Source organism: Brassica oleracea, chromosome C3 (genome assembly GCF_000695525.1).
Source record: "Brassica oleracea var. oleracea cultivar TO1000 chromosome C3, BOL, whole genome shotgun sequence".
NCBI classification, from domain to species: Eukaryota; Viridiplantae; Streptophyta; class Magnoliopsida; order Brassicales; family Brassicaceae; genus Brassica; species Brassica oleracea.
The window spans coordinates 23,751,123-23,768,510 of NC_027750.1; the positions used below are offsets into that span (position 1 = coordinate 23,751,123).

A 17,388-nucleotide genomic window follows, 5' to 3' on the forward strand; every position below is an offset into this window, starting at 1 on the left:
ATAAATTAATTGTTCAGGTCGTTAATCGTTGTGGTCAAAGACGACGGAGAAAATTGAGGAAGGCCTTTGATTCATCCTTGCCCTTCACGAGTCATCACATTAAGAACACATTTTATTTTTGTTGTAAATCTAGAAAGATGTAAAGAGCAAGAACGACCGCATAGCGCAGTGGATTAGCGCGTTTGACTTCGGATCAAAAGGTCGTGGGTTCGACTCCCACTGTGGTCGTATTTTTTTGTCTGGTTTTGTTTTTGTTATACATTTGTTTTTATCATGTCTTATGCGTTCACTCACTCACTCAATAGTGTAAACACCCCCGTAAACACACATATTTAGACAATGAACATTGTCGTTTGAGCTGGTTAACTTCAATTTCATGTAAAATAACAGCATGAATAACACAAGTTAAAATATGAGTGAGCAAAAGAGAAACATGCAAAGATAAAATGCCAAGTATCAATAGGAACCAAAATCCATGTTGGTGAAACTGTTTGAGAAAATAGCACAAAGCCAATAACAAAACAAGTTTGCATCAAAAACACAAAGCTGAAACGGAGTTTGCTAGTAGCTAAGACTTAAACTTTGATAGCGTACTTCCTTATTGGGAAATACATCTCCTTCTTCTTCTCGCGCTCTGTCTTCAAAGAGAGCTGCAAGGGAAATCAAAAAAGCCAAGAAAACATGTAAGAACACGGCAACGATCGATTGAGTTTATATGTCATCGCCAAAAGGCTATAAGTATAGAGAGACCTGGTGTTTGGTGAGGCGTCTGCGGATAGCACGAGTCTTCTTGGGACGGAGATCAAGAGGGATGAACTTCTTGTTCTTGTATGCTTCTCTGAGTGCAGACTTCTGCTTCTGTGAAGTCACCGTCAACACCTGAGCTATCGATTTCCTGACAACCTTGCTGTTATTCATTACAAAACACGTAACAGTTTCAGACACATATACAATCAAGAAACAAGCAACCTCATTTTCGAATCCTAACCTCCAAATCGACAAGTGTTATTATGAAGCTACAATCAAGAAACGTACATTTTGGAGAGCTTGTTGGGAGCACCACCGGTGACTTTAGCGACACGGAGGAGAGCGAGCTCAGCCTTCAGATCCTGAAGCTGATTCTGCAGATCGGTCTTCGACTTGTCCCTCAGTTCGTGAACCTTGATCCTCGCTACATACACGAAAAAAAACTAATCAGACGAATACGAACCGATTAAAAAAAAAAGATGACTCATCGACATACCCATCGTGTTGATCTTCACTCGTGTTCCGCCGCTGGCTGCTGCTACTCTTCTTTGGCTCAGTGTATCAGAAACCCTAAAAATGGGATTTATATACGAAACAAAGAGAGAGAGAGAGAGAAAACAAACAAAAAAACACCTAGTCTCCTTAATGGGCCTAATAAAGCCCATTTCATATGGGTCTTAACAAACACAAGCCTATTATGAAGTTTAAACCGGTGTATCGGTTTGCTAAAACCGGTTTAAGTTGTTTTTTATTTGTCGGCCTACCTAACCTGGTTTAAAGTTGTTGTGAGCTTCTTTTCAATTGAATAGTGAGCAAGTCATTTGATTGGTGGTTAGTAGATTGTGGGACTCACATGACACATTGTAATAAATAAACATTCTCCCTGACTGATGATGTGTTCTTGAAATGGAGATTCCCAGGTTCAGCTCTCTGCTACGTTGCAGAAAATGGGCTAAGAGCGATTGGCTTGCTGCTTCCATAGGATTCGTCTTGACCGTCTTCTTCCTCTCTTTCTTCTATGATCCCACTGTTCCCTCCATTACATCCCCAACTAATCTGGTCAAACTCAAGTTATCCAGTACAGCTAAAGAGAGAGGAGCATGTACTATACTGTCTCCTTCTTTTCTATTTCTCGTTTCCAAAGTTTAAATTTTAAAAAATTGAAAGAAAGCTATGTTATTTTTCAGTTTGCCTGGATGGAAGCTTGCCTGGGTTCCATTTTGACAAGGGTTCAGGTTCAGGGTCCAAAAGCTGGCTTATTCATCTTCAGGTATTCTTATTTTCGGTTGATTAAATGTTTTGAGTTTTTACTTTATTTGAGTGAAAAAATGTAAAAAAAAAGGGAGGAGGCTGGTGCAACACAATAGCGTCATGTTCTGCTCGAGCAATGACTAGTTTTGGTTCTTCCAACTACTTTGAAGATGAAGTGGAGTTTCCAGGTGTTTTAAGCAATGACCCATCTCAAAATCCTGGTAGGTGAAACCTATACTTAGCTTCTTCTATTCTCTGCTTGTATATGTTCAGTTTTGAATGTATATTGGTCTTTGTTCTTGTAGACTTCTTTAACTGGAACAGAGTTGTAATACGGTACTGTGATGGTGCTTCTTTCTCTGGACACCCTGAAGCTGAATTCAAGGTAATTAAGACTAACCATTTGTGTCAGGTTCTTCAAAAGATGCATTGTCTCCCATGTTTCTATCTTCTCAGAACGGAACAGGGCTTTTCTTCCGTGGCCAGCTCATCTGGGAGGCTATTATGGATGAGATTTTGTCGATGGGCATGTCAGATGCCAAACAGGTAAACATCCTCATGACCTTCTTATATAATTACTCGCCTACTGAGGTAATTAATTTGCATCAGCTAGAGATTAATATTTTGAGGAAATGTAGGGCATACTTACTGGATGTTCTGCTGGTGGCTTGGCAACTCTTATACATTGTGACTACTTTCGTGATCATCTCCCTAAAGATGCAGATGTCAAATGTGTTTCTGACGGAGGATTCTTTCTTAACGCGTATGTTTTCCCCTCATAAACTGCCTTTACTCATAAAATTTATTACAAGAGACTTGTGAGTTTCAGTGCTTTCAGGTCGGGTCCTTGGCAAAGCCGAATGAAACATTCTCTTATGGCCTTTATAAATGTTGAGGAAAACTGCATAGATATAGGCTCTCAAATTTATTAAAAAAAAAAAAATGTTGGGTCTAAGCTTTGTTTAAAGAAGTAAGACATGCAAGGCTATTAGTCCACAGGGGTAGAAAGTTACTGTGAGTGTGGAATCAGCTTAACAATGTCCCTTAGTTTCAGTAAAAGCTATTTTTCCATATTTTCAGGCTTGATGTCCTTGGAAACCCTACGATGAGATCTTTCTATCATGATGTTGTTACCTTGCAGGTTTCCAAATTTCACTTTCTGTTAATACTTGAAACCATACTTTTCGATACATTTTCTTGAATTCTGAACAAGAACTTGTCATGGCTTCTTTCTTTGCATGGTTTTTGGACTGGTTTGTTATGGTTGAATCTAACCAGGGCGTAGATAAGAGCTTGGATCAGAATTGTGTAGCCATAATGGAGCCATCCACGGTAGGTTTTTGAGACTTGTTCATCATATCTCGTACTCTGTGACTATTAATATCTTTCTTGACTCATCATGATTGGTTTTGAGACTTGTTCAGTGTATGTTTCCTCAAGAATTCGTTAATAACATACGAACACCAGTGTTTCTTGTCAACTCAGCTTATGATTCTTGGCAGGTTACAACTTTTCGCATGTTTCTATTTGATTCTACTCCAGTTCATGTTTACTAATACCAAGCACATATGCAGATTCAAAATGTCTTGGTACCAGCTTCTGCTGATTCAGATAAAAGTTGGGCAAAGTGCAGACTCAGTATTAAAGAATGTGATGCTGCACAGATGAATGTGCTACAGGGTAGATTACTTCTTAGTCAAGCTTAATGACTGTTAAGCCAATATACTATTGTTGGAAAGCTTCTCCTAATACTTCTTTCTAAAATGGTTAGTTGCATAAGTCTCTATTTGATCTGCAGGTTTTCGCAGCTCTCTGATGGATGCCATAGGGAAATTTCATCAGAACAAAGCTGGTGGGATGTTCATAGATTCATGCTTCATTCATTGCCAGACAGTTACGCCTGGGACATGGCACTCCCCAACCTCAACAAGAATCGAAAACAAGGTAAAGACTCTTGACACACAATCTGTTGCTTATGGAGCCTTTCTTCTTACAGTTAAACTGATCAGGTTTGTCTCTATTCTGTTTTGTTTTTGGAACAGACAATTGCCGAGTCTGTAGGTGACTGGTACTTCAACCGAAAACCGGTTAAGCTAATTGATTGTCCTTACCCTTGCAATCCCTCCTGTCACAACTGAAGTTCAGCTGAACTTTCCTTGTAGCTGCATTGACCAATCCCTCTGCTTCTCGACTTCTCCCGAACTTTCTTCATCTGATCAGGAGCAGCCGTGTCCTAGAATTCACAATCAGGTTGAGTCTCAAAAGGGTTTTCATGTTCTTGAAGTATGAAGATATCTAGAGGAACTCACCTGCTTTGTATAATAAAGTAGTTGATTGATCATAGAGAAAGATTTTATTACAAAAGCAACTCCATTAACAGTATATTGGCATATTTCCACGTTGGGATCTTCTGAGATTGCATATGTATATATATTTGTGATCACAGAGCAGCAGATCTTGATATCTTTTTGATATCATAGGCCAAAATCAAAGAAAAATTAGTTTAAAAAACGGTTGCAAGTGTGTTTATTTTAGTCAACTTTAACAAAAGATTTGAATACGTTTAAGCAAATAGTAGCAAAGGAGAACATAGAGGTTAATGGAAGTATCCATGTTAATGGGGAAAGAAAGCTGAATCCGAACCATTATGATGAGCCTTGTGGGATCTGAGATTCTAGGGACCATGAACATTTATTAAGAATTTTCATATAAAAATTTATAATTTAATATCTATGTATAACTTCTAAAAATTTTGGGGGCCAATGCCAAAATTGTATTGAAATGTGCCCAGATGTGGTCGTGTGGAAACGTTGGAGTAGAACTCACTCTTAAAGGTCAGGTTGTGAAGGAAAAAAAGGTTAAGAAAACAAATGTGTCGTTTAGAGTTATAAACCATTAATGTTCTTTCTCTCTTCATTTTGAGTGTGGGATCTTATCTTTTTGACGTCTTCATGGAGAAAAAAGAAGGCTGGATGTGACGAACCATACAAATGAGGTATATCCTCTGCACGTCTAAAGAAGAATGCTGCGTTAAGGTAACTACTAGAGGGGTAAGATCAAAAACCCTTTCTAAAGAAAAATCAGGGTTTTTTTTTTTTTTTGATAAACCTATCGGCTGATCCGGTCGGTCTTGGGAGAAACACACTTAGTGCTACAGAGTGGACTAGCCCGAAAGCCTACCACACTGCCTGACCCGAGTTTGAAATACTTTCCGACTAATGTCAATGGATGGACCGATCATCTGTCACAGCCCACAATGTAAACCATTTGGGCCGAAGCCCAAGCCCAGACTGGACAAGCGGTGATAATTTAGTTTTCAGGGGAAATCGAACCCATGACTGATGTGGGTCCACCACACCAAGCCCCAAGAGATTACCATTAAGCTAGCACCACTTCACTACAAGAAAACAGCTTGTTTCCTACGGATGATTTTCGTCGGAAATCCGTCGGAATAAGCCACTTCTGACGAATTTCCGACGAAAAAGGCCGTCGGTTCTAATTCGTGATTTTCTGACGAATTTCCGACGAAATTCCGACGGACAAATTTCCGACGCAATTCCGACGGATAAATTTCCGACGAAATTCTGACGGATATATGTCCGACGAAATTCCAACGGAAAAATTTCTGACGAAATTCCGACGAATAAAATTCCGACGAAATTCCGACAAATGATATCCGTCGGAAATTTTGTAAACTATTTAAAAAAAATAAAAAAAATTTATTTTAAATATAATATTTTACTGAATTACTTAATAACAAAATTTTAAAATCATTTATAATAAATATTTTTAATTCTTTATATATAAATAAAATAAAATTTAAAATTAGGAAAACGGTTTTGTAATATAATTATTTTTAAAATCTTTTATAATAAATTTTACTTTAAATTTTTTAAAAAATAAAATGTTTTATAAATTGAAAATATTTATAGATTAGGAGAAAACGTTTTAAGAATTTTTTTAAAAAAATTTGTAATTGTTGAACCCATTTCCTAAAAATTGAAAAATATTTTAATTAAATCTAAAAAAACACTAAAACCTTTTATAGATTGAAAAGTTCTAAAAAAAAGTGAAAAACATTTTGATAAATTTTTGAAACAGAAAACGTTTTATAAATTATAACAAACTTAAAAACTTTTTATAAGAACTTAATTATTTTTTATAAGAAGTTTAAAAAGTTTTATAAAATCATAAAAACGTTTTAAAACAACAACAATAATAAAAACTTGAAAATGTTATATATATATATATATATATATATTAAATAAAACTTTCAAAAATTATAAAAACTCCAAAAAGGTTTTGAAATTTGAAAATCATTTTATAAAATAATAAAAACTTTTTAAATTTCACAAAACAACAAATTAAATAAACAGACCACAAAATCACAATCAAAACCTATCTAAACCACAACCTAACAACAAAATCTAACATATAATTCATAAAATTCTTCATCCTAACATAAATCCAACATTCAAAACCTAAAATTCACAATTTCACAATCAAAAAGTAACATAAGTCAAATGAGAAAAGGAAAGGGATGACTTACATAATTTGTGAGGTGGATTTGAGGAGTTTAAGGTTTAGAATCGCTGGCTTAGAGAGAGAGAATTTGAGAGAATTTGTGTGGGTTGAGAGAGAGAGAGGAGAAATGAGGAAGAAGAAGAGGCTTACGTTTTTATATTAAAACGCAATTCGTCAGAAATATATTCGTGGAAATTCGTCATAAATTCGTCAGAAATTTTCTACGCATTTCCGACGAATTACGTATTGGGGGTTCAAGACATAGAAAAAATAGAACGATAATAGCCATTGATAATAAATTGATGGCTTTTAGGGTTTAAAATCTTCATAATGTTTAAAAACATTAAAAAAACACAAATTAAAGATTATAAGATGGATCACCGGAAAGTATATGCTTAAGTGTATAAGTGTTAACGACAAAGATTATGTATCCGTCGACGCATCAATCGCAAGAGTATATATATATATATCTAGCTTAAATAATTGAGGTATTATTAACCCACATCATATTTATCACTTAATATATCCGGTTTAACATTTATTTTGAATATTTTATATCTAAAACTCAAGTTCGCCGGAAATTCGTCGGAAATATGTGACGAAAATCCTACGAATGTTATGCAATCCGTCGGAAATTCGTCGGAAATTTCCTAGGAATAGATTCGTCAAAAATTCGTCAGAAAATTTTGACGAATTTCCTACGGAATTTTTTCATTTCGTCGGAAATTCGTCAGATATTTCTGATGATTTTCCGACGAAAGCATAAACCCCAAATCTATACCCTAAATAGTTTAATCTTCCTCGGGGTTCGTCGGTATTTCGTCGATTATTTATGACGAATGAAATTTCATCGGAAATTCCTAGGATATTTCCGACGAAATATCGACGAATGGTAAATTTTCATATTTCTCGTAAATCCGTCAGAATTTCGTGAGAAATGTCCGACGAATATTTCTTCCGTCAGAAATGACTATGTTTTCTTGTAGTGCTTGGTTATCAGGGTATTATTTTAGTAATGTGTTTCTTTCTTAAATCAAACACTAAACAAATACTTGTTTGAATATTTAAACTCGTTAAGAATCGAATAAAATTTTCAAAACTATGAATAATTCCTGATTTGTATGCATCCTTACGTTACCTTCTCCTAGTTGTAGTTTTACCACATGTATATTGGTGAAATACAGTTTAAGAAATCACGATATATATATAGGAAAAAGTCAGAGATGAGATATGAGATTTTGATCTCCAAACTCTTTGCTTCCACGTTCTCAATCTCGACATCGTTGACAAATTTTTATAATGATCCACAAAATGTAATTACGTGCCTAAGCATAATCTATGGTTAAGTTGATATACTAATTGTCTAATTATATATTATAATATTTTTTTTATTTAAAAATAATGTTCCAACACTCTGTCCTGATGAATTCCTGATCATGGCAACTGATCGAGTTATTCTCATAGACTAGTACGTAGTATTATTATCAATTTAGCATATCATTGAGGTCTGTGAAAAATTGAAATGGTATGTTGAAAATTTCAAAAGATTTTTTCTTTAATTAGGAAATTTTGCACAGTTCATGCAATGCATATTGAAACGTAAGCAGCCAGCTGCTCCTTAAGGAATATCTGGTATCTTTTTAGGATGTTAATTTTAAATCTGTTAAAATAATAATTATGTATTCTGCATTCATACTTAGTCATTCGATATACGATATAATGTAAATTCTGAATATCAGTTTGTTATACGCCCCTTATTATCAAAAGGCTGTAACATCTACTAGTATATACATGGTTGGGGGCAGATAATAAGATTCTACAAGAAATATATTAGTAGACATCTTTCTATACCGTAATTAGTTACGAGACTGCTGAATAAACATGTTTTCATATGTACTAAAACAAAGATGAGACAATAACTGAGCTAACCCTAACCAATATAATCATTATCTCTCATCTTGGAAATCTTGTTTATAATGTTCTTAACAATCGAGTTTTATTTCACAAAGAAAAGCATTCTGGTACTAGTTTTTCTAATAGTTAAAACTTTTTCCACTTCAAATAATTATAATTATTTTTATTTAATCCAGTAGTCATTGTGTCATTGTGATACTGAATACATAGAAATTTTATTTGAGGTTAAAATTATACTGAAATTTTAAAATATATTTTTTATTTTACTGAGAAATGTCAAGGTGAGACTTTTTGTAAAACATAGGAAGTATTATTTTGTTTATGATTTTTATTTCTTGAATAACATCTTTGGTTAGGTCATCAGCACATAGGTTTGTCTTTTATTTTGATAAATCATCAGCACATAGATTTGTCTTCCCTAGATAGAAGCTAAATCAAGTTTCCTACATTTCGTTTCTTTGTAGTGACTAGTCTAAACCACACTAGTCATGGGATTAAGATCATGTTTATCCCTAAGAAATTTATTTGGATTTTTTAAGTTTTTTTTTTGTTTAAAAAAAAAATTAAAATGCAAACCAACCGCAGATCGTCACGAGTCAGTGGGGTCCGCGAACAGTGTAAGAAACTCACTAAAATCGATTTTTAATTAGTAGTTATTGTAACCGATTCTTAAAGGTTTTGTAGGGATCCACGCACTAAGAACCTTACTGAGGATCCCGGATAAACATGCGCTCTGACATCCGCATCATTTGACTTTTTGCAATTCTATTAGTTTAATAATTTCAAACTTTTCTGTTAATTAAAAAAAAATCAAACCACACGTACCCTTCTCTAAATGTCAGCTCCAAAAAAGTTTATTTAATTAAATAGTGGAAATTTTACCCAACAAAGTAATGTAAAATACAACAACAAACATTATGATTGTCGTTTACAGGTTTTACTAATTCCAATAAACATAATACCATCAGAATAAACCTCTTACAAAAGTCAACTCTTTTCATCCTCTTCACATTTTGCCTCCGCAACATAAATACTCAAAAACGCTATTCATAATAATGTCTCCATAACTTTCAACCTCCAACATGCTTCGTCTTCACTAAACGGTGACGTTTTATACCCAGTTCACCTCATCCTTCTACAAATGGGGAATGGCGTTAGTGGCTGTTGCGCGGTAACCACCGCCGGAGATATTTCCAAGCGATACGACGTCGTACCGGTTCACGACAACCTAGGTCACTCTTTCTGTTATGTCGGGCCAGTTCTCAACGGATCAAGATCTTCTTTCCAACAAGAACCGTCCCTCCGACTAGACTCCATCCCCGGAGCCACCACCACAACCTTCTCAATCTCCGGCGCTTCCGTTAGCGCCAATACTTCAACGGCGCTCTCTGCCGGCTCCCCGTCAACAGACGCGTCCTTACTAGCCTCAGGGTTCGAAAGCTCTAGCAGATTCGCTTCCTTGCCGCTCAAGCCCGTCCCGCGTAGTCCGAGTAAGAAGCCGGGTCACGAGTCGGGTGTGTTCGAGCGGCGGTTTTTATCTGGTCCGAACGAAAGCGGTTTGGTTTCAGGTCCGGTCGGGAAGAACAAGAAGAAGAAAGAGAAACCAAAGAAGATCAAATCATTTACGAAACCTAAACCGAACAAGAAGTTTCTCACATTCAAAACCATTGTCACCAATATCATCTCTTCTTGCTCTAAGAAGAGCGTGGTTGAGCCAATCTACGGTTCCTATTCATCTCACGAATCTTTAGATTCCTATGAGACCAACACAACTCTGAGAAGCCAAGAAAGCCGTCGAACAACCAAAGAACAAGAAGAAGAAGAAGAAGAAGAGATGACTGAGTCTGTTTTGGAGGAGGAGCCTAAGATACAATGGGCGCAGGGGAAAGCAGGGGAAGATCGAGTACACGTCATCCTCTCTGAGGACAATGGTTGGCTTTTCGTCGGGATCTATGATGGATTCAGCGGTCCAGATCCACCGGATTATCTTCTCAACAATCTCTACACCGCCGTGCTTAAAGAACTCAAAGGCTTGCTATGGAACGACAAATTAGAAGTCCAGGATCTTGAATCATATATCGAAAACGGTGAGCCCCAGATCAAGAAACATAGTACAGTCGACCAAGTTTCTGTTTCGGGCCATGTAATGAAAGAAGTCTATGTTGCTTGTGACTCAAGAAACATGAAAGAAGACTATGTTGCTTGTGAATCAAGAAACATGAAAGAAGACTCCGACGCTTGTGACTCAAGCAACGTAACAGAGGATGTAACGAAGTTGCAATGGAGGTGCGAGTGGGAGCATAACTCAAGAAACAAGAACTCTACGCATCAGAATCGCAAGGGAACCGATCTGGATATGGTTAACCACAAAGACGTTCTGAGAGCTCTTCAACAAGCGTTGAAGAAAACCGAGGAAGCGTTTGATCTAACGGTGGATGAGAATCCAGAGTTAGCATTGATGGGATCGTGTGTTCTTGTGACACTGATGAAGGGAGAGGACGTCTACGTGATGAGCGTCGGAGATAGCCGAGCGGTTTTGGCTAGAAGACCTGATCTAAGGCAGAGGAAGAAGATGCAAAACGAGCTTGAGAGAATCAAAGAAGAGAGTCCATTAGAGACATTCTTGGTCCGGGACAAAGGATTGAATCTTCTGGTTCCTGTTCAACTTAATATGGAACACAGCACAAACAATAAAGAGGTGAAACTTTTATGTCACGTTTCAGATTGTTTTGTCTTGATCAACAATAATATGTAAACTGATTATATATTTGTAACGTGACAGGAAGTGAGAAGAATCAAGATGGAACATCCTGATGATCCGTTGGCGATAGAGAAGGATAGAGTGAAAGGATATCTCAAGGTCACACGTGCTTTTGGCGCTGGGTTTCTTAAGCAAGTATGTTATAAGACCATTTTATATTAGACAATTTTCGAAATCTGTCTCTTTTGGATTCTCATATCAATTAAAATTAGGGTTTATTTGTTATGGACAATGTTCAAGAAATAGCTAAAGCATAAGTAGGCGTTTTACTAATTTAAAAAAAAAAGATTAGATCAATTGTTTCGATTATAATCGATTTGTCGCCTAAATGTTGTATAAACAGATTTTTAGAACAATGGTTAGAACCAAGGACAAGATGCGGTGACATTTACTAGTAATTTATATGATATAACACATTAATCATTAGGAAACTTTTAGATTTTGGATCCTTTGTATATCTAACTAAAAGGAAAAATCTCTTTCCTCAGCCAAAATGGAACGAGGCGCTTCTAGAGATGTTCAGAATAAACTACTTTGGAACATCGCCATACATCACGTGCTCTCCGTCCCTACACCACCACAGACTCACGTCACGTGACAAATTCCTCATCCTCTCCTCAGATGGATTGTATGAATACTTTTCAAATGAGGAAGCCATCTTTGAGGTCGACTCTTTCATCTCGGCCTTCCCTGAAGGTGATCCTGCTCAGCATCTCATCCAAGAAGTCCTCCTTAGAGCTGCTAAAAAATATGGTACTAACATAGAACTAAACGCAAACGCAGTTTAAGAAGCTAAACGCAGATTTTTAATGAAACTCACGTACAACTTTGTTTGTTTTTCAGGTATGGACTTCCATGAGTTGCTGGAGATACCGCAAGGAGATCGCCGCAAGTATCATGATGATGTTTCTGTGATTGTAATTTCACTTGAAGGAAGAATTTGGAAATCTTCCATGTGAATATCATTAAAATCTTCTTAACAAACAAAAATATATATTTAAAAAACTTGTCAAGAGACAGACTCACTGAACTTAGATTTTTTGTTCTCCAGTGAGTTTTTGTTATATCTATTTGATATGCTGTATTTTCTAACTAAATATTTAGTTTAGTGAAATTGATATATAATGCAAGAAGAGCATAACCATATATTTGGGATAATAAGTTAGACGGTATGTATCTTCTTGCATTGGTCGCTAAGCTATACTGGTAAGCAATTAAGCAAATGCAACTTCTCTCTGTTTTTAATATCCCACTAGATCTCGATCCGCGCAACCGCGCGAATTTTTGTTTTCATTTATTTTTATATAAATATTTTGTTTTCAATTCTAAATTGGTATATATTATAATATATATGTGTCTATCAATTTTTAAAACATAATAAGTTTATTGTATATTTTTTCATTGAATAGGTTGTTTCAAACTTTCGCATGTATTTGTATTTTCTTCTATATATATTTTTGGATTATTATTTCATTATTAAAATCGTAACTATATATATAAAGATTTGTAAAATATTTTTTTATTGTCATATTCAAAGATATTGTAACATTTCACAAATTTAGAAAGTTTTTAAAAAATTAAACTTTTCTCTTCATAGATTTATATTATCGAGTAAAGAATTAAACATTTAATTTTTGTTGAATTTTTAAAATAAACTATATAGTTTAAAATTTGTTTTCGTTGGTTTAATGTAGTAAAGATTAATCATTGTTAGATAATATGATTTTTGTTATTTAAAAAAAATATAATTTTTAAAGTTAACATAGACAAATATTTAAATATTTAGCATATGGAGGTATAGTATTACAACATTAAATTATATCTATTTAATTTATACTATCTATAAATCCAATGGATCATCTATTGTTTAAATCCAATTATTGATAGCCCAATAAAAATTTCTGCTAGACCCAAAATTTAAATGATAAGATTAGATATTAAAAGTAACATGACTTTTTAAGAATAGGTCCATTAGGTCTATTTTTAAAAAAATCACACATGAATCAAGGCTGTGACTTCTGTTTTAATATATAAGATACTATAGTAAATTCGTAATTAATTTAGGGTTTAAACGTTGGATACTATGAAAAAAAATTTTATGGTTATCTATATTGTAGTGTTTGATATCTTTGTTGAAATCGAATATGTATATATTGTCAGAATATACTAGTTGATTTGATATTCAAAATCTATGATTGCCTGTTTTACATTTAAACTGACGAGTTGTTTATGGGATTTAAGTGAATATTATGTAGAATTGTTTTGATATTCTTGTTGCAACCGATTTATGTATTTGAAAATTCTTGTTACATTGGTTTTAAAGATAAGGGGTTTGAAATCCGGATCAGTGTGATGAATACGTGATCATCTATGCATATAATGTGTAAGAAGAAATTGAAAACTAAAACCGGCCGGTTTAATGTTTCTTTACTGGTGAAATGCTTCAAGGGGATGTGTAAGAGGTGGATCATCACTTGATCATATATTATATAACGTGTAAGTGAATAAAACAGAGGTTCTAGTGTATTTTTTAAATAACAAACAACTCACATTTACAATTCTAGAACTATACGTTAATGTTTTAGTCTAAGGACTGTTTGTTAATGATTTATATTTACGGTTGAGCAAAAACGATGATGCATTGGTTTGATAATGATTTATTAAGTCCATTTTTTTTGTAGGCGTGTAACAGAATTTTGGTTTGTAAACCAAACCGAAGAGTGGTTTTAAACTATTTTGGACTTTATCCTGTCGACAGGTCAATTAACTTTGAATATCAAAACCAACTTGATATTTTAGGGAATGATATAATAAGGCATATTATTAGTAATGAATGAATAAATGATAACTGATTTCTAGTGATGGTCCATTAAGTCCATTTTTTAAAAAATCACACATGAATCAAGGTTGTGAGTTCTGTTTTAACGGCAACTTGTCATAACCATCTCCTAATCATGGTGTTATATAAATATAACCATGATATAAGTTAAACTGTATATGTCTTATAATCGGTTAATCGTACTAGTATCACGAACCATAAAGTATGAACTTGCAGTACCATTCAGCGCCGAGTGAGAAATGGAGCTAATGGTTTGATAATTAGTTACATGCATGGTGGACTAGCTAGAGCACGCTCGTTGCAAATTTCTAATAGAATATCTTAAAATATAATAAAAGAAAAATATTTTTAATTAAATTTAAAATACTACTCAATACTTAATTATCATTCTTATTTTATTATATTTATTATTACATTTTTAAGTTTTTCAGTATGTATCTGTAATGGAGTGCTCTGATGCCTCACAACACGTGAATACCGATCATCTCAAAGTTATATGATAGTACATGATCAGTTCATGTTCTTTCCTTTTTTTTACTGAAAGTTTATGTTCTTTCTTTTCATTCGACTTGCATTTGCATCTCCTAAATCTCGAATTATTTATTTGCTATTTTTTTTTTGTAAAATCATGCGTAGAATCAGAGTTACTGACAACAATGTTAACCACTATCATATTCAAAAATATTGTTACTCGGATAAGATTAGGGAATTGATTTTTTCCTTCGATTTCTCCCGGCCGCTTTTGGGCGTACCAGAACGAACAAACACTCCACAACTATCGACCCGACATTTATTGAAACGATGTACGAGATATGAGCGGAGAGAGAGATGGAGATCGAGACACGTTCATGGAGAATATTCTCTTTATTTAGCCTATATATAAACTTGGGAGCTTCATCGATCACAAGTTTCACTTGTGATAAAACATTTTATCGATCAGTTTTGTTAATACTCTTCTTTCGTTCTTTCTTTGAATATTCTCTGAGAAAATGTCTTGCTGCGGAGGAAACTGTGGTTGTGGATCTGCTTGCACGTGCGTCAGTGGTTGTTGTGGAGGGCAAGTCTATTGAGTCTCTCTAATATATTTTTTTGATTCATTATATGTGTTTCATTGGATCTTGAACGGTTGTTGTTTCGGTTGTTGCAGTTGCAAAAAGAACCCTGACTTGGGCTTTTCTGGCGAGACCACTACGACTGAGACTTTTGTCATTGGTGTTGCACCGGCCATAAAGAACCAGTACGAGGCTTATGGCGAGAGTAACGTCGAGAACGATGGATGCAAGTGTGGATCTGACTGCAAGTGTGACCCTTGCACTTGTACATGAATAAAACTTTAAAATGGCAGAGATAGTCAGTGTCTTTTAATTAAGTAATAATATAACCCTAATGATGTTTTTAGGTTTCGCTTTTTTATGTTTAATAACGGCTGCATGCAGCCTTGTCTTTGTCATTTCTTTTAGCCGATATTAATGGTCTTAGTTTGTGTGTTTGGTCTGTCTCTGCCAATATGTGACCATCATGAGTCACTTTGTATTTCAGTGGAATGAAGTTTTTTTGAAAAATAGTTTTTTAGTTTCTTGTTTGAGTCTCTTATATGATAATATAATTCAGAACAAGAGCCTTTTAATCTTTATTTTTCAACTTCATTGTCAAATATTTTTAACCACAACTTCTTGTCGTTACTAAATGATTAGAGTATGGTATGAAGAAAGTTGAAACATGATAATGATGTTAACGGGCCAGAACATCAGCTTGGTAATTTAATCTCTCTCTAACCAGTTTCTTGGCACAATCTTGGTAATTAAGATCTCTCTTTACTCTATTGACAATTTTTATAAGCTGGCAAGCTTTTGTTGAATTTCAACTTGTAGAAAAAATAGGCCATATCAAAGCACTAGAAAGATTCAGAATTAATAGTTCTTAGACTAAATCCAACACACAAAAAGCCAAATAAAAGTCTGTATACAACTTAATAGAGAGCTTGCAAAAGCTGCCTGAGTTTTCCAGTGATGCCTCCAAGGCCAAAAGAGGTGAAGAAGTTGATAGAGAACCTCATGTTCTTAGGATCGTCCGTTGGGAAAATTTATTAGCATATAGAAAGTAAATATTATTAGAACGTTAGAATCCCTGTAATGTCTCAGTAGTAACTATCGTATATTACCTTCCATCTTTGTATATCTCTGTACATATAAACAGAGCCTTCTACCTTAATAGAAAATTATTTCTCCAAAGCTAATATGGTATCAGAGCCATATCGGTTCTAGACCTCTTTTTTTCCCCTTTCTCTATTCTTCTTTCTCTCTCGGCGCCTAAACCTTCTCTTTCACTCTTCTCTGTTACGAAATCAAAAGAAACATCATGGCTTCTGAGTCTACTGCTGAGCGAACCTCTGTGTTCAATACACAGGATCCTCAAGCCACTCTTCTATCTGTTAATATGTCTAGCGTGACAAAACTCACGCATCAAAACTATCGTATGTGGGGAAGACAAGTCCGTGCCTTGCTTGAAGGTCATGAACTGCAGCAGTTCATTGACGGATCTGATGACGATGTGCCTTCTCCAACGATTCAAGTCAATGGAGTCTCCAGCCTCAATCCAATCTACGCCCCTTGGAGACGTCAAGACCGGTTGTTATACAGCGCCATTATTGGTGCAATCTCCTTACCACTCCAAACCATCGTCTCAACCGCCAATACAACGAAACAAGTTTGGGATACACTTGCTGAAATGTTTGGGAATCCTACTCGCGGACACATCCGTCAACTCAAAAATCAGATCAACAAATGCTCAAAAGGTACGAAAACGATTAGTGAGTACATGCATGGAATCAAGTCCAAAGCCGATGAACTAGCGCTGCTTGGGAAACCAATGGATCCAGAAGATCTTACTGAAAATATCTTGGGAGGTCTCAGTGAAGAGTACAAGCCAGAAATTGATGCAGTCAATGGGCGTGACAAGCCCATCTCATTCTATGAACTTTTTGAAAGGCTACTCAATAGAGAAGCAATGATCGTATGCACAGAATCACCAGCTGCAGCTCCGATTGTGGCACATGCAGCAGACAGCCGTCCACGCTACAATTCTCGCACTCCAAATCATCAACAGAACCGGTACACGCAAGGAGCTTCACCACACAACAACAATCAGCACAACAACCATCAGAACAACAATCGCTTCTCCAAGACATACCTTGGTCGTTGTCAAGCTTGTGGAACACAAGGACACAGTGCAAAATACTGTCCTGAGTATCGCATAGTCAAACGCAACGGCTCTAATTCACAGTGGCCATCTTCACACTCGACTTCTCAACCATGGCAGCAACAACACCAGCCGCATCAGTCATGGCAGCCTC

At 35.4% G+C, this 17,388-nt stretch overlaps 4 protein-coding genes, 1 non-coding gene and 1 pseudogene across 5 annotated transcripts; 4 read left to right on the forward strand and 2 right to left on the reverse strand.

Annotated features, from left to right (window-relative positions):
• Nucleotides 1–154: 154 nt before the first annotated feature.
• On the forward strand, nt 155–228 carry TRNAR-UCG. Its single transcript has one exon. It is a non-coding gene; the product is annotated as a tRNA-Arg (tRNA).
• A 189-nt stretch (nt 229–417) lies between these two features.
• Nucleotides 418–1,324, reverse strand: LOC106331644 (60S ribosomal protein L35-1-like). The gene is made up of 4 exons (XM_013770038.1): nt 1,244–1,324; nt 1,036–1,171; nt 751–907; nt 418–650 (listed from the first exon to the last, which is right to left on the reverse strand). Exons 1-4 carry the CDS (start codon nt 1,245–1,247, stop codon nt 576–578), a joined length of 372 nt encoding a protein of 123 aa, XP_013625492.1. The 5' UTR covers nt 1,248–1,324; the 3' UTR covers nt 418–575.
• A 264-nt stretch (nt 1,325–1,588) lies between these two features.
• On the forward strand, nt 1,589–4,470 carry LOC106331743 (pectin acetylesterase 5-like). The gene is made up of 12 exons (XM_013770148.1): nt 1,589–1,849; nt 1,935–2,017; nt 2,090–2,219; nt 2,304–2,383; nt 2,455–2,544; nt 2,637–2,761; nt 3,079–3,139; nt 3,277–3,330; nt 3,423–3,500; nt 3,573–3,678; nt 3,797–3,942; nt 4,041–4,470. Exons 1-12 carry the CDS (start codon nt 1,654–1,656, stop codon nt 4,134–4,136), a joined length of 1,245 nt encoding a protein of 414 aa, XP_013625602.1. The 5' UTR covers nt 1,589–1,653; the 3' UTR covers nt 4,137–4,470.
• Nucleotides 4,471–9,510: 5,040 nt separating this feature from the next.
• On the forward strand, nt 9,511–12,156 carry LOC106332935 (probable protein phosphatase 2C 36). The gene is made up of 4 exons (XM_013771423.1): nt 9,511–11,134; nt 11,219–11,332; nt 11,686–11,950; nt 12,041–12,156. The coding sequence occupies exons 1-4, from the start codon at nt 9,578–9,580 to the stop codon at nt 12,154–12,156; spliced, it is 2,052 nt and encodes a 683-aa protein (XP_013626877.1). The 5' UTR covers nt 9,511–9,577.
• A 2,778-nt stretch (nt 12,157–14,934) lies between these two features.
• LOC106333534 (metallothionein-like protein 2A) lies at nt 14,935–15,612 on the forward strand. Its single transcript, XM_013771969.1, has 2 exons — nt 14,935–15,093; nt 15,184–15,612. Exons 1-2 carry the CDS (start codon nt 15,026–15,028, stop codon nt 15,359–15,361), a joined length of 246 nt encoding a protein of 81 aa, XP_013627423.1. The 5' UTR covers nt 14,935–15,025; the 3' UTR covers nt 15,362–15,612.
• A 393-nt stretch (nt 15,613–16,005) lies between these two features.
• The window catches only part of LOC106330170, a 6,133-nt pseudogene continuing 4,750 nt past the window's right edge, over nt 16,006–17,388 (reverse strand).

Coding starts and splice junctions, on each gene's coding strand:
- LOC106331743 (XM_013770148.1), top strand. CDS start 1,654: ATGGAGATTCCCAGGTTCAGCTCTCTGCTACGTTGCAGAAAATGGGCT. Junction 2,545..2,636: donor GCATGTCAGATGCCAAACAG/GTAAACATCCTC, acceptor GAGGAAATGTAG/GGCATACTTACTGGATGTTC. Junction 3,140..3,276: donor ATGATGTTGTTACCTTGCAG/GTTTCCAAATTT, acceptor GAATCTAACCAG/GGCGTAGATAAGAGCTTGGA.
- LOC106332935 (XM_013771423.1), top strand. CDS start 9,578: ATGGGGAATGGCGTTAGTGGCTGTTGCGCGGTAACCACCGCCGGAGAT. Junction 11,135..11,218: donor ACAGCACAAACAATAAAGAG/GTGAAACTTTTA, acceptor GTAACGTGACAG/GAAGTGAGAAGAATCAAGAT. Junction 11,333..11,685: donor GCGCTGGGTTTCTTAAGCAA/GTATGTTATAAG, acceptor CTCTTTCCTCAG/CCAAAATGGAACGAGGCGCT.
- LOC106331644 (XM_013770038.1), bottom strand. Junction 908..1,035: donor CCCAACAAGCTCTCCAAAAT/GTACGTTTCTTG, acceptor AATGAATAACAG/CAAGGTTGTCAGGAAATCGA. Junction 651..750: donor GACGCCTCACCAAACACCAG/GTCTCTCTATAC, acceptor TTTCCCTTGCAG/CTCTCTTTGAAGACAGAGCG.
- LOC106333534 (XM_013771969.1), top strand. CDS start 15,026: ATGTCTTGCTGCGGAGGAAACTGTGGTTGTGGATCTGCTTGCACGTGC. Junction 15,094..15,183: donor GTCAGTGGTTGTTGTGGAGG/GCAAGTCTATTG, acceptor CGGTTGTTGCAG/TTGCAAAAAGAACCCTGACT.